Source organism: Narcine bancroftii, chromosome 1, assembly GCF_036971445.1.
Source record: "Narcine bancroftii isolate sNarBan1 chromosome 1, sNarBan1.hap1, whole genome shotgun sequence".
Taxonomy (NCBI): Eukaryota; Metazoa; Chordata; class Chondrichthyes; order Torpediniformes; family Narcinidae; genus Narcine; species Narcine bancroftii.
Window position 1 is genome coordinate 450,950,714 of NC_091469.1, and position 14,378 is coordinate 450,965,091.

Genomic DNA, 14,378 nt, shown 5'->3' on the forward strand with positions numbered 1-14,378 from the left:
ATGGACAAGACAATAAAAAGCAATGAAGAGTTGTGAATTCAGCTAGCACCATCACACACATCGGTCTCTACTGCATCTAGGACATCTTCAAGAGGCTGTGTGTTAAGAAAGCAGCCTCTATCTTTAAGGACCCTCTCCACCCAGGCCATACCCTCTTCACACTGCTACCATCAGGAAGGAGGTACAGGAGCCTGGAGATGAAAACCCAATGGCACAAAGACAGCTTCTTCCCCTCTGACATTAGGTATCTAAATAGACAATGAACCACATACACTACCTTATTTTTCTATTAATTTATTTATTTTAAAATGTAATTTATCACAATATTTGCACTATAATTCTGTTGCAAGACAATGAATTTCATGACAAAATATTTTGATTCTGGGTATTAAAAAACACATCAGGTATATAAATTATTGAAATAGGCAGATTAATGTGCCAACAATCTAACTGAACTCTGCCTGGTTGCAGCTATTTGTTGATCTTAGGCTGTTTCTTTAGTGAATTTGCCATCCTGTCAGATGACATTTTGTGTTAGAACTATGCAGGGGTCAATCCAAAAAATGCTGCAGGGAATTTATGCAGAGAAGAATTTGTCGACCTCAATATTGTCACAAGTAATTTGAACCGAGTCAAAATAGCTCAGCCTTAAAGAATATTTCCTGAGTTTAGATTCAACCAAAATAACAAAGAAATATTCTATGTGAATGGAAAGAAAAAGTTTGAAAACCATTGTTTTAATCATACCCAATTGACTTGTTATATGCACAGTTTCATAACTCTAGAAGAAATGGGCAAATGACAATTTTTTTCAAGCAAAATATTTCAGTAGCTATTGGGTCTAGAGCAGTGGGACTCAACCTTTTTTTCCCCCACTCACATACCATTTTAAGTTATCCTTTACTAATCACAGAGCACCTATGGCATAGAGATTACTTAAAGTGGTATATGAGTGGAAAGAAAAAGGTTGAAAACCACTGATGTATAGTAACTGACCTTAATGAAGAAATGGTATGGGTAGACTCTTTCTCATGGAAATCAGGTTCTTCAGTGTTTCATTTGGTCTCTGCATTACTTCAGCCAACTATTTAAAGGAGATGATGAGGTAAAGTGGAGAAAGGGAACTAATATAATACTTGATGTGTCATGTCCTAATCCATCAATGTGCCTTCAATCATACTTACAGAGCCGGCCAATAATGAAAGATGTTGACATTTACTGCACAGAGACTAATTAATGTTTTAAATCATATTTACATACTGACACGCAGCTGATAAAATACCAACTCAATATTTCACAGAGAGGAGAGGTTACCAGATTTAAGATGAGAAAGCTGGATAAGAGGAGTTTTATATTGAAGCCCTTAAGTATGTTCAGCAAGCAATCAATAATTTTTCCCACAGAGATCCTGAACAAGGGATTTCTAAAGAGTGCTGAGTAGATTCACCTTTCTATTTGTGAGCACCTGGAAATATTGCTACAGCTCTGTTCAATCCCAGTTAGGGGGTTTAAATGTGAGTGCAAGGAAGTAAAAAATCCTCAGGGTGGGTTTGCGATGTCATGTAGATACTCTGACAATAAATCTGAACTTTGAGTAAAATTCATTATCATTCAAATAATTTGAATATTCTGACCTTTTTGGCATCATAATAAAGTGATCATAGTTAGTGGGAAATGAAGTGGAATATAGAGACAGATATTAGGAGTGGATATCTTCAAGATATTAGGAGTGGATATCTTCAAGTCTGCTCACCCATTCAATATGATTGTGGCTGCTCTTTCAAATTCTGTACCCTGTTCTTGCTTTTACCTGACATACTTTAGTTTATTTTCAGCTTATAATACTCTATCTAGCTGCTTATTAGATATATTTAACAATTTGACCTCAACCATCTTTCATGGTTGAAGATCCCACAGGTTTGTCTCACTTTTTGAGTGAAGAAATTTCTCTTGAGCGCAGTGCCTTGTACCTTTAGTTGTGAGCCTATAATTCCTGGTTCTCGACTTCCCCATCCATTAGGAACATCCATCTTGCATCTAATCTGTTTAGTCCAGTTAGAATTTTATAGTATTCACTGAGCAAGCAAATAGAACTACTCCAGGATCCCAAATTGGTTGGTGTGGATGAGTTTGTTCTAAGGATATGTTCTGTGTCTTTCCCAATCTTTGAATCTCCAGTCAATATCCCTCTTCATCCATTAATTTTGCCATTGCGGGGTTCAATTTACCATTGATGCTACTTATAACCGAAGGTCTTCCTGGACCTACCTTTAGAATGAATTGTTTAAAAAACGATTTGGAGTTGGCTTTCTATTTGCAGAGAGTTGCACAATAATTATATAAGCATAAAATACAAATATACGTTCATGGGCAAGAGTAAAGATTGCAATGTAAACAATTGTAAAGAAAAATTCAAAAGTGAAACAAAAATGGGTTGTATTTGGACTTAAACACAAAACTGGTGAAAGTGAAGATCTTGTCAAATTAAATACTCAAAATTTAATTTACCATGCAAGATTTAATGAAGGAATGATGATCAGCCGTGATCAAAATGAATGGCGGTATAGGCTTGAAGGGCCAAATGGCCTACTCCTCCGCTTATTTTCTATGAATGACAAAGTATTATTCTAAGATTGGGAGGGTTAAATGATGATAATGGATGGGATGGACATTGTTCTGGGAGAAAAACTGCATTTTGCAGCTTCAGGATGTCCCCAAAATGCTTCATTTTCAATTAAATAAACTGGAATAATGTTACTGTTAAAAAAAATATATATGACCTCAACCTGTTCATTTTAATTTCAACCATTTCAATAAATGAAAAAAAAAGTTTTAGGTTTTAAAAATATATCAGAACAAAACACTTGGAGTCATGGAGCACTGATCATTTACTCCTCCATTTAAATGTTTCTGTCAGTGCTGTTAACCTGCGCAGAGTTCAACTATAATTATGTCTTTCTCAACACAAAAGTAATCAGTCATTGATTGCTTACTGCAAATGTTAAGATCAGACAGATCTATGGAGAGTTTAGTAAGAGAATATTGGGTAAATACAGATTGATGATAGATTACAAGTATGTGCCTTTACAATTATACTGCCTGTGGTCAACTGTGTTGTTCTTCTTGATCTGATGAGAGCATTAAAAAAAAAACCTCCAAAATTGAAACAGAGAAAGCAGACTAACACCAGGCTTTTACATTTTAGTCAGAGTTGAATCAAAGGTGCTATTTACCGTTTTATGTAACAACACTTAAATTAATTATTTATCCTGCTCAAGTGAGCACATCCATGTGGCATTTTGGCACAGGATCTAAAGTACAAAGCATTAGGGAAGAAGTTCTATATCTGACAGATATAAACCAAGCTTCAACCTCAGTGTTCAATACTTGTATGGCTTGTTAAATCGAGCATCGGCTGCAAATATTTTATGAAACATTTTTAGATCTTATTTAGACTCAAGGATGTCTTGTCATTGACTTAAGGGAACTACAACCTATCCTGGCACAGGAGGTTCATGTCAAGAGTTGCATGTGTTATAACAATGTCCTTTCATCACTGTCTTCATTTATATTTATATAGAATGTATAGAACTATTAATTGAACTCACTTAGCAATAAAATCATTAAACCCTTCTGTCCAAAGCTCTGGCTGGTGTAGTTTTGGAGGTGGATTTCTGAAGAAAGAAGCATAAAAATATCTTTAGAGCTTGTGAATTTCAGGCACTGACAGTCACCATGACAATGTTAAAAGAAGTAACAAACGAACACGAATTAAATTGAAAGCCACGTTCCGCACCACCCTGATAGACACTTGTCAATAGTGGGAAACCTGGTTGATTGGAAGACTGGAATTTTAATTTACAATTGCGGACTGCATCCCACCACCCCTTTCCCCCCCCCCACCACCCTGCTGAATGAGTTCTCAAATGACAGTTTGTGCCATCCCCCTTCCCCCACACCCTAATGCTCCCCAATTAGATTACTTCTGATGCTGATTCAAAGGTCATGAGAGAGAAAGCAAAGGACATTTTAAACTTGTAAAATGCAAGTAAAGGCTGTGACTGCAACCTGAAACCAAAACAAGTATGCTGGAAATGTTCAGCAGATCAAGAGGCGTCTGAGGAAAGAGAAAAATAGAATATATATCGCAAGTGGATAACCTTATAGAAGATCTGATACAAACAAGAAAAGTGAGCTATCTGTGAATGGCATTCCATATTGAATCCAAATGATAAATGAGGTCCTGTCCCTCAAGCCAGCCTTGGGTTACATTGGAACAACCTAGAAAGCCATAAACCAGAGTAGGAATGGGATGGAGAATTAAAATACTGGGTAATGGGAACCAATCTTGTGTTTAGTTTCTCAGTGTAGAGGACACACATTGTGAACACTGAATGCTGTACACCACGTTGGAAGAAGTGCAAGTGAATCACTGTCTCACTTGGAAGGACCGTTTTGGTCATTGCCTGATGGGAAGATGAGAGGTAAAACACCTTTTGCGCTTCCAGGATTTACAAATTTTCAATATCTGTGGTGTCTGATGATTTTTAATTACTAAGAAGGAAGCTTTGAGACAAAGAAGAAAATCATTCAGATTAATAAGGGAGGTTGTACATTCCACTGTGTTTATCCATCTCAAAAAAGTTTATATCTTCAAATGCAGCATCTAATTGTTTCTCAAATGAGTCCAAACCTCTCAGCATCTGGTCTACCAGTCATCCTTTATCTGAAAGAGATCCACCCTAAATCTGTAACTGATTGCTTTAAACCATTGGCCTACTCAGATTTATTTTTCTATGCTCTATCCTTAAAATTGATCATCTTTCAAATTTTCTCTGCTTGTCTCATAATTCAGTCCTTTAATCTTGAAGGTCTGCTATTTCTACATAGGTGCCTTTACCCATTGAAACAGAACGACATTAGCACAGAATTGAACTCTCCCAGCCTGTTCCATTATTCAATTAGATCATGGCTGATCAGTACTTTCACCAGTACTACCAGCCTTAGGCCACAGCTCTTAATGCCTTTATTTAACAAAAATCTATCCTTGTTTGAATTTTTTAATTCTGTTACCTGGAAATAAAGAGTTTCACATTTCTATATTCTTTCTGACATTGTTTCAAAATGGACTAACATGGAACTGTCCAATTCAATCAGGAGTTCTTATATTTTTTTCTGTTACTTTGAGCATGTAACGTAATTTTCATTTAGCTTCCTTGATCAATGTTCCAGTGAATATATTGAGAATGAGATCTATTAAAGAATGTTAAGTCGATAACATTATTGAGGATCCTATTTACATTTACATTCTACGTAAAGGGTTTATTTCACAATTTTCCATTGAATCCTCTTCGTGATCAACCTTTCAACAGATCATTTTGTCATCCTGTGGTTGAAAGCGGTAACTAAATTTTATATTTGGATGGAGCTTTACACCAAAAGTGAGCAATATATTGCTTCAGAAACTTGTAAAATCATATGGCGATAATGTTAATATTTAATGATTCACTCTTCTAGCGCAACACAATTGTTAACAGTAGTAGAAGTAAAATGTTTTAAAAGATATTTATGGAACAATATTCATTGAGACTGCTGTTATCATGAATCATAAAAGCCAATTTTGAGCCATTGATTATATCTGAAAATAAGTTTTGCCAATGTAATTAATGACATTCAGACACATAACTTTTTATCTATTTCACTCCTTAAAATAATTTATTCAAATCTTTCCATGCATTTTCATTAAAAAAATTCTATAACAAGATTTGTCATTCTCAAAGCTTAATCTCCACTGTTATGCCACTACTTCTGTCAAGTATGGTCAGCTGCACAAATGGCATTTCCAGATTTGTCATGGTGCTGGAGATACCCGAGGAAATGGAACATGGTGGAATGTAAATTAATTCAGGCAGGGAGAGCAAAGGTCATCACATACAATGATGTTAAAATGAACAAGATAGCTGCAGCCTCACCGGAGAAAAAGACCCAAATTTCAGCTACACTTTGGACACTTGAGGACAGGAGTTTGCATCTGCTATGATTTCAATTCTACCAGGAGCTTCATTTATTACACAAGCAAAGCACAAGGACACAGGTTGTACTCCCTTTCTCAAGAATTGCACATTTCAAGCCAAATTGCATGCCATGTTAAACACCACTGATTTTAAGATTTCCATTTAAATAAAATGTCAAAGGTTTGCTCTGAAAATGAAGCAATGTTAGCAGGGAAAAACAATTCTTCCATATATTCAGAATCATGGTCAACATTTCTGAGCTTAGTCCCCACAAAATAGAACACTAATTTATTGAAGGTTTGGTTAGCACCAACACACACTAGACAAGATTACCTTGGAATTTTGAACAGAGCTCTCATTGGATGTAGATCAGTTAGTGGTGGGTTACCATCCCCAAGCTCAATTGCGGTGATACCCAGGGACCAGACATCACATCGTACATCGTAACTGGAATCCAACTGCTGTTCGCAAGCTATTACCTGATTAATAATAAATAAAATGCATATCTGTGCAACTAGTAAATATTGTTAGTACCAGTCATATTTTATATTTAGATAGGAAACTAAGACATTTATAATGTTTATAGGATCACAATTCATATTCAGAAAATACCAGCTTTATAACATGAACAATGTGCATGGTCAAAACCAGTAAGTGCAGATTGGTCAATGGTGTAGAAATTATTCTATACTTCTTTTAGTGTTAAAACAATATGGGACATATCGGGGCAGTTTTGGAAGCTGTATTATAAGTAGGAATTGAGATACACAGAAGAGCTTTGCCAGATTTTCAAGTGTAAGATGTGGTTGAACTGACATTGTCATTTTCAGCCCAATGTCCTCCAGGGATATGTCACGTGTTTTGTATTTCTAACAATGCTTCACAGCAGGTGCAAGCACTGCAGGCGGCTCTTAAAGAGATTTCATATGATACCAGCAACATTCTTCCTGTTACAGAGGGGTGTTGTCAATGAAGAAATAGATGGGGAACTGGGATAGGCAAATGAAATAGGCAAATGCCTTTGGAAGCATGCTCTTTGTGTCAAGGGGTCACATAATCCCTTTTTGGTGACAGTCAGATGTTATGGCAAGAAGCTGTCAGGAATATCAATAAAGAAATGAGTGCAATCTCTGAAGGTCTGTGCTTTGGGAGTGCCAGCATATATATGTATATGACAGCATTGGTGATTCCTGTGGTCTGTGACAGAATATTTGGGAATGTTTTTGGGAGATAAATTGGTAAAATTAGAGTAGGTTACATACACACACTTTAAAACAGATCTTATTTGAAATACTGAAGAAATGATATTCAGTGACTTTACAGAAACTATGGAGAATGCTATTCACATTTCGCAAGTAGGTGCTAATTGAAATGATGTCATGAAATGAATAGACCATTGTCTTGGACTGGAATCAGGTCATCTGTGTTGGACATTTCTGTCCTCTCTGCAACGTGCTCACTCAAAGGTCAATGAAAGGTTTGTTTACCTCAAACAACAGATGGGAGCAAAAGACATACTCCTATTGTTTGCTGGAGAAGGAGGAGATTTTGCAAGTGAGAGAGAGAGAGAGAGAGAGAGAGAGCGAGAAGGACATGTGGCTGGAGTTGAAATCTGAGATCGAGAGAGAGAGACAGAGAGCTGAAACAGTGTCAGCCAGGAGAAGCTTTTTGGAACTGAAACAGAAACTCCAGAGTGGCGGATGGCTGGAAGTGCTATCTGTCTGATATTTCTCTTGGAATAAGTAGAACAGAAAGGAATTCTGTGATAGCCTGAAAGAAAGAGGTTATCATCTGGAGAACCCTGATGGGGCAAGTTTCATCAGCAAGACATTGAGGTGACTAATGGTGGTACCTCAGCTGTGGAAATCCTGGAACAACACATATCTCTCTCGCCAAACCTACGAGAACCTTCTTGAGCGGTAAACATTTACCTTTCGAGCACCAAAGCCTGGTGAAGTTTATACATGTTAAATTCTGTGCATAGTACAAGAATTGCCTGCAACCAGTGAACTTGGAAGAATGAGAAGTGAGATTGGACTGTGAACCAAAGAACTTTTCTTAAATGTACACATACATTACATACACGTAGAAGGGGGTTAAGTTGGGTTAGTTAAGTTAATAGTGATAAGTTTAATTCTGTTTTCATGTTTAAAGATGATTGAAAATGACTTTTGTTTAAGTAACCATTTGTTGTGGTGAATATTTATTGCTGCTTGGTTTTGGGGTCCTTTGGGATCATAACAGGTCTGAAATTGAATTGAATGCTTGCCCAGTGCCATGGTACCAGAACACTAAAATTTAGTTGAGATCAGCAGCAATCCAGAACTTTCTTGAAGCTATGGAGTTTTCTCCCAGCCGTGTCTATTCCTTCCCTGTTTCCTTTCTCCCAGATATGATAAATTTTCACCTCTCCCTTTATCATATCCAATTAATGCCTTTTGTTGGTTTGGATTCCTCTCCAGAATTCATTGTCTGAATTCTGAGATTTCCTGCTTTTGGCTCATTCTTCATATTCCTTGATGAAGGGCACAGGCCCAAAATGGTGGCGATATATCTTTGTCTTTTATGGATGTTGAAAGACTGGCTGAGTTAGTCTAGCATTTTAGTGTGTTTTTGCTATGAAGCTGAGAATGATCATGGTCCTGACCTACGAGGTAAAACCTGAGCTTGCAGGAAATCCTAGATTTCATTGAGGACATTCTGACTTTTGGCCTTTAAATGGCATAATTTCAGGGGAAACTGGGTAAATAAGAAATTTTATTTTTCTGATTAGTATCCAGATTTTCACTGGGGGCAAATTTTGAATGTTGCACTATTGTAGATATCACTTCAAGGAAGTTTACACTGAAAGCTGGGTGAAAGAGAGAACAGAATCTCCATCAAACTCTATGGAGATGCATTTTCTAACAGATACCTAGATGTGTATGAAAAAGTTCTCAGAGATAACCAATTTTTTTATTTACATTGAACTATTGCTTTGGAGTTGTATGATACAAGTCAATGGTTTTAGTTTTGAGTTAATTGCAAGTCGTCAATGCTGCTTCAAATAAATTTCACTAAGAATTAATGCAGGAAGTGTCTGATTCCCTTATTTTCATCTTTCATTCAGCCTTGGGTTTACGAATGCAATTGGCAAATCTCTCTTGAGATAAGTTGCAGTTTAACATTTATAGCTGCTTTATAAACATGAGTTACATCCTAGATTTAGATTTGAATCTAAATAGACTATAAGACACAGGAGTAAATTTAGGCTATTTGGCCCATCTAATCCACCCTGCCATTCCACCATGGGTGATTTACTATCCCATTTTAAAATATTGGTTACTTTAAAACTGTTGTTGTAAAGTAACAACATTTAGCTGGAAGGTATTGTTTCTACATGTCATTTTGCATAGTTCCATAGTCCATTGATGAATCCCATAGGTAATATTACTGGAAATGTAAGAGATATTGATAGAGGAGTTCAGCAGGCTTAATGCAAATTCTGTTTGTTATTTAGGAATCCAGATTGGATCAGAAAAGAGAGATTTGAAAATGTTTGGGTAAACCTTGATTCTAAATGGAAATATGTTCCTGTTTTGTTAAATTAGCCAAGTGGAGTTGGTTGAAGAGAAAATAGGAGCTTCTGGAATGAGTAAAAATTAATAATATGGTGTGCTGTTGATACAAGAAAACAAATGAGTTTTTACCTCCATTGCATCAATTTTTTTTGTTGTAAACAGTTTTACTGCGAGGGCGATGAACATTCAAAGCTAGACCTGCACCTGAATCAAAAGTACTATTTCCCATCTCCAGTTTAACCCTGTGGGTTAAACTAAAGGACACAACCATGGAAAATACATTAAATTCTACATTATCATTTCAAGATAGAGCAATGTGGTGCTTAACATATCATCAAAGTTCATTGAATTTTCTAGCCAGTCTGCTTTATGAATGTTCTGATGTGCCCTCTTGATAGGCCTGAAGTCAAGGTTGAGAAACTGCATGCAAAAGGGAGGCAAGCTCAAGTGGTAGCAACCACTTTAATGTGGCTCCGTTGAGAAGGGTTAGTTTGGGGTCAAAGTGCAGAGCTTTTGATGTGAAAGGCTTTGAAAAGAGAGGCTGAACAGTGACGTCAAGTGAAGGAGTTTCCCCACAGCACAGAAACAGGGCTTTTAGCCCAACTCGTTCATGTTGACCAAAATGTCTTCCTGAATAACTCTTATTTGACTCTAAAATTTTCTATGCATGTGCTTGTCCAAATGTCTTTTTAATGATTCAATTCTACACATCTCTACAATTTCTTGGTTTAAGCTAACAGTAACTCGAGGCGTAGAAATGGCATTTATGGATGAGCGGGGTAGGGTGGAGGGGGGTAGTGTGCTACTCTAGTCAAAAGTGATAAAGAACAAAGCACTAATACTGTATATTCATTTTAATGAACAGGATATAATGGGGAAAGCAGATGACTTTAGAGCCTGGATTAGTTCATGGACTATGATTCTCTAGCTATTACTGAAATGGTTGAAAGAAGAGCAGGACTGGCAGCTTAATGTTTGAGGATAGATATGGATGTTTCAAATGACAAAGATAATATCTGAGGAAAGTATGTCCACTCAAGAACAAAGGACAGAATTTATGCATGGTGACAGAGGAAGTGGTCAAGATGGTAAATGAGAACTTCTCATTGTCATTGCAAAAGGACAAGAATGTGAATGATGGTGTGATCAGGAGAAGGATGTTGACATTTTAGAGCCTGTCAATATTAAGAAAGAAGAGATCCCCAGCGCATGATGGAATCCATCCCAGAATACTGACAGCAGCAAGGGAGAAGATGCTGTGGCCTTGACAGAGGACTTTTTATATATTTGCTAGGAAATAAGTGTAAGGTGTTGCATTTTGGCATGACCCCCAACAATATTGATGTACAGACAGATCTGGAGATTCTGGTACATAGATCCCTAAAAGTGCCATCCAAGTAAAGGGTGGTAAGGAAGGTATGTGGCATGCATGCCTTCAAAGTTTGGGTATTAGTGTAAGGCAGGAACCCGCTGTTGAAAGGATGTGGAAGATTTGGAAAGGGTACAGAGAGGAAAATTGAATTTTTTTCTCTGGGTTATCGAACGCTGAAGTGTGACCTGATAGAAGTTTATAATATTGTGAGAGGCATAGATAGGGAGACAGTCAGAATTTTTATCTCAGGGTAAAATGTCAAATAATAGAAGGTATGCATTTAAGGTGAGAAGGGGAAAATTTAAAGTGATGTGTGGGACATATTTTTTTACAGAAGGGGAACACAGAAGAAGAATGGTGGGTGCCTGGAAAGGGTTGCCAGTTATAGTGGTGGAAACAGGTGTAATTGTAGCATTTAGGAGGCTTCCAGATAAATGCATGAATATGCAGAGAATGGAGGGATATGGATCATGTGCAGGCAGAAGTGATATAGCATAATTTGGCATTGTGTCTGTGCAAACATTATGGGTTGAAGGGCCCTAACTGTGCTGTACTGTTCTATGTTATGCTTGGAGGGGTGTCAGGAAGTTGAAGTGAAAGAGATGCAGGCAATTAGAAAGCTTTTCAGAAGTCCATGGTTTAAAAACAAAATACAATGCACTTACATTTCTCCCCTCTGGCATGATGTTACAAGCCATAATTACAGGGCGAAGTCCCACAGAAATGAGAAATGTTTACTCACCCTCCTCCCTCAGCAAAGAGCGTGGGATGTGCTGAGAGAAACCTGACAAAAGATACTATTGGATTCCAACTTGCATTACAGTTACAAATAATCTAATATGTTAAGCCACTTTTGCTTGTCACAATTCTTCGAAATTATGAAAGGAGAATAGGTTCTGTCAAGTCTAAAGTTTGACTGTGTCATTCAAACTTGCTCTTGCCCCAAAGGACCAATTGGACTTTATTCACTTTATTGAGTGATGTAAATAAGGGAATTAATTATTCTCCCCATTTTGCATTGCTGATACAGTTTTATCATCACATAAGTGCATAAGACTTGTAATTACTATATTTATGAAACAAACATAACAATGGAGCATTGAAGAGAGCTATAATTGCAGAGATGCCAGTATTCAAGGATTAGGTAACATTGCTGATGGGGCTGCACTTTGAGTTTTCTTACCTACCTCTGGGGCCATCCAGAAAGGGGTTCCAACAGATGTGTTGCGCCGTAGGCGAATGCTAGTTAACTGAGCTGAAACACCTAATGTAGGAATTAGACCAATAACGTCATGAAATGAAGTTGACACATTGCCCAACAGCATTACAAACACTCCTCTGACTACCTGTGCTTCAATGTAAAAATATGAAATGCTGTAAGTACTGAGTAAGTATGTTTATCCCCTTGCAGATGCTGTCTGATTTGCTGAGTGTTTCTCGCATTATCTAACTTTATTTTGGACGTCCAGCTTTTGCAGTATTTTAGCTAATGTTTACTCTGGGTTCACTGTGTTTTAAAAAAAAACTATTAAGCAAGTATTGGAAAGAAAATTAATCGATTTAAAGAAAGAGAGGATGAATGTTGACATCTATTTTGCTTTCCACTTGGCCCTGAGAACATTACCAATGTTGGATTTCCCAGCCTCAATACCAGCAAAGACCTTCTCTGCTCTCTATTTTGGTAAGTCAGCAGAATAAAATGGTTACCGGTGAGGTAATATCTCCAGTGCCGTACTGCTTCAGTGATAGCCTGGGCCTCTTTCTTTATGGAGGACTGCCAAAACTCAGGTCCTTTTACGGTGCATGAAAAGAACGCCACAGGCCTGCTTGCCTGGTTAAGTGTGGTGGCCAGGGCAAAGTCTGAGGCGTCACTCTCCACCTGGAATGGAACAGACTCGTCCACTGTGTGTATCGTGGCCTTTGCAACGACCATACCCGCAGTATGGGGATAATGGATCATCACAAAAAAGAGATAAAGGTCTATTTTCTGCATCTTTTTTAGCCAGTAAATGGTTTGTACAAAATACATTAATGTACTTTCGCCTGTGTTGAGGATGCTTTCTTGACATCAGTTTAAAAAAAAAGGAAGTGTAAACTTGTGTCACTACTTCCTAAGGCCCAAGTTCTACAAACAGGTGCTTGAAAATACCAGATATATTGTGGTGAAACCATTATTGTATGTAAATCAAATGACCTTTTTTGTTTGACCCTGCTCTCACTGGCCAGCTCGTGAATCCTCCCCTTTCTCCACCATTAAGGCTGTCATGCCACAAGCCTGCTGCCAGTTTGAGTCTGAGTCAGTGTGAGCCAGCAACACAAGGGATGCTGTCCATCTCTTGCTAATAAAAGCTTTCAGTTTCCAATAACTTCAATCTTTGTGTAATTGATTGTGCATCAATTTTATTAGCAAGATTTTGTTTCCCTCAGAACATGGACAAATACTTGAAGCTGAATTGCTTAGAAATCGATCTAAGAGAACATGAAGCAGCCGAAAAATTCGGGCTCTGGTGCCACTGTTTCGAAAGGTTCCTCACAGCCTCTGCAGCTGTGATCCAGGATGACAAAGACAAGCTCCATCTGCTGTTTTCATACAATGGGCACCAAGTCTACCAGATGGTCAGGGACTGCCAGACATACGAAGACATCATGAACGTCCTGAAAGACCAGTACAAGGTACAGGTGAATGAAGTCTATGCATGGCACGTACTCCACTCATGCAAGCAGCAAACCTGGGGAAATTTTCAATGAATTTGCCAGGGCCCTGCAGAAGCTTGCAAGGGCCTGCAACTGCCAGGCTGTGAGTGCAGAACAGCACACACAGCTGCTGATCAGAGATGCCTGTGTAACTGGCATCTGGTCTAATTGCATTAGGCAAAGGCTACTCGAACAGTAACAACTGTGCTTACCTCTGACCATCAAACTGGAAGTGGCCATTCATAATGCTGAATCGTTCTCCAGAGAGCACACGGCTGCCTCATGGGGAACACAGGCACCGCCCCCTGAGGAGATGGGATCGCAAGCCCCCCCCATCATGAGCCTCCGCTGCCATTAGTGACCTCCCGACATGCTACTTTTATGGGCAAGGCAAGCATCCAAGGAAATGTTGCCCTGCCAAGGACACCGTCTGCTCCAACTGCAGGAAGAAGGAACATTTCACAAAAGTCTGAAAGTCTAAGCAAAGCCCCAGGCCTAGCAGCTCTGCGTGCAAGTAGGGGCCATCATCTTCAATGCAGTCACTTCCACCGTCACTTCTAGGGACCTGAGACACCTACGCACCCCAGAGATCACCAACTGTGATGACATCACTTCTGTCTTCTCTCTCTTCTCTTCCAGCCATCTCGACCACCATCTTACTGGACAGCTGGCAGCAAATGGAACTCCTCGGATGGCAAGCTGACGATGGCATCGGTAACCCTGAATCAATGCAGACCG

At 38.4% G+C, this 14,378-nt stretch overlaps 1 protein-coding gene across 1 annotated transcript in view; it reads right to left on the reverse strand.

Moving 5' to 3' along the window:
* Positions 1-6,343: 6,343 nt before the first annotated feature.
* LOC138751786 (myosin-IIIa-like) overlaps positions 6,344-14,378 on the reverse strand; it is a 101,950-nt gene continuing 93,915 nt past the window's right edge. The window contains exons 5-6 of the mRNA XM_069914573.1: positions 12,134-12,210; positions 6,344-6,493 (exon numbers count right to left, since the gene is read on the reverse strand). Coding sequence (XP_069770674.1) covers positions 6,344-6,493; positions 12,134-12,210 — 227 coding nt within the window. The remainder of the gene's footprint in view (positions 6,494-12,133; positions 12,211-14,378) is intronic.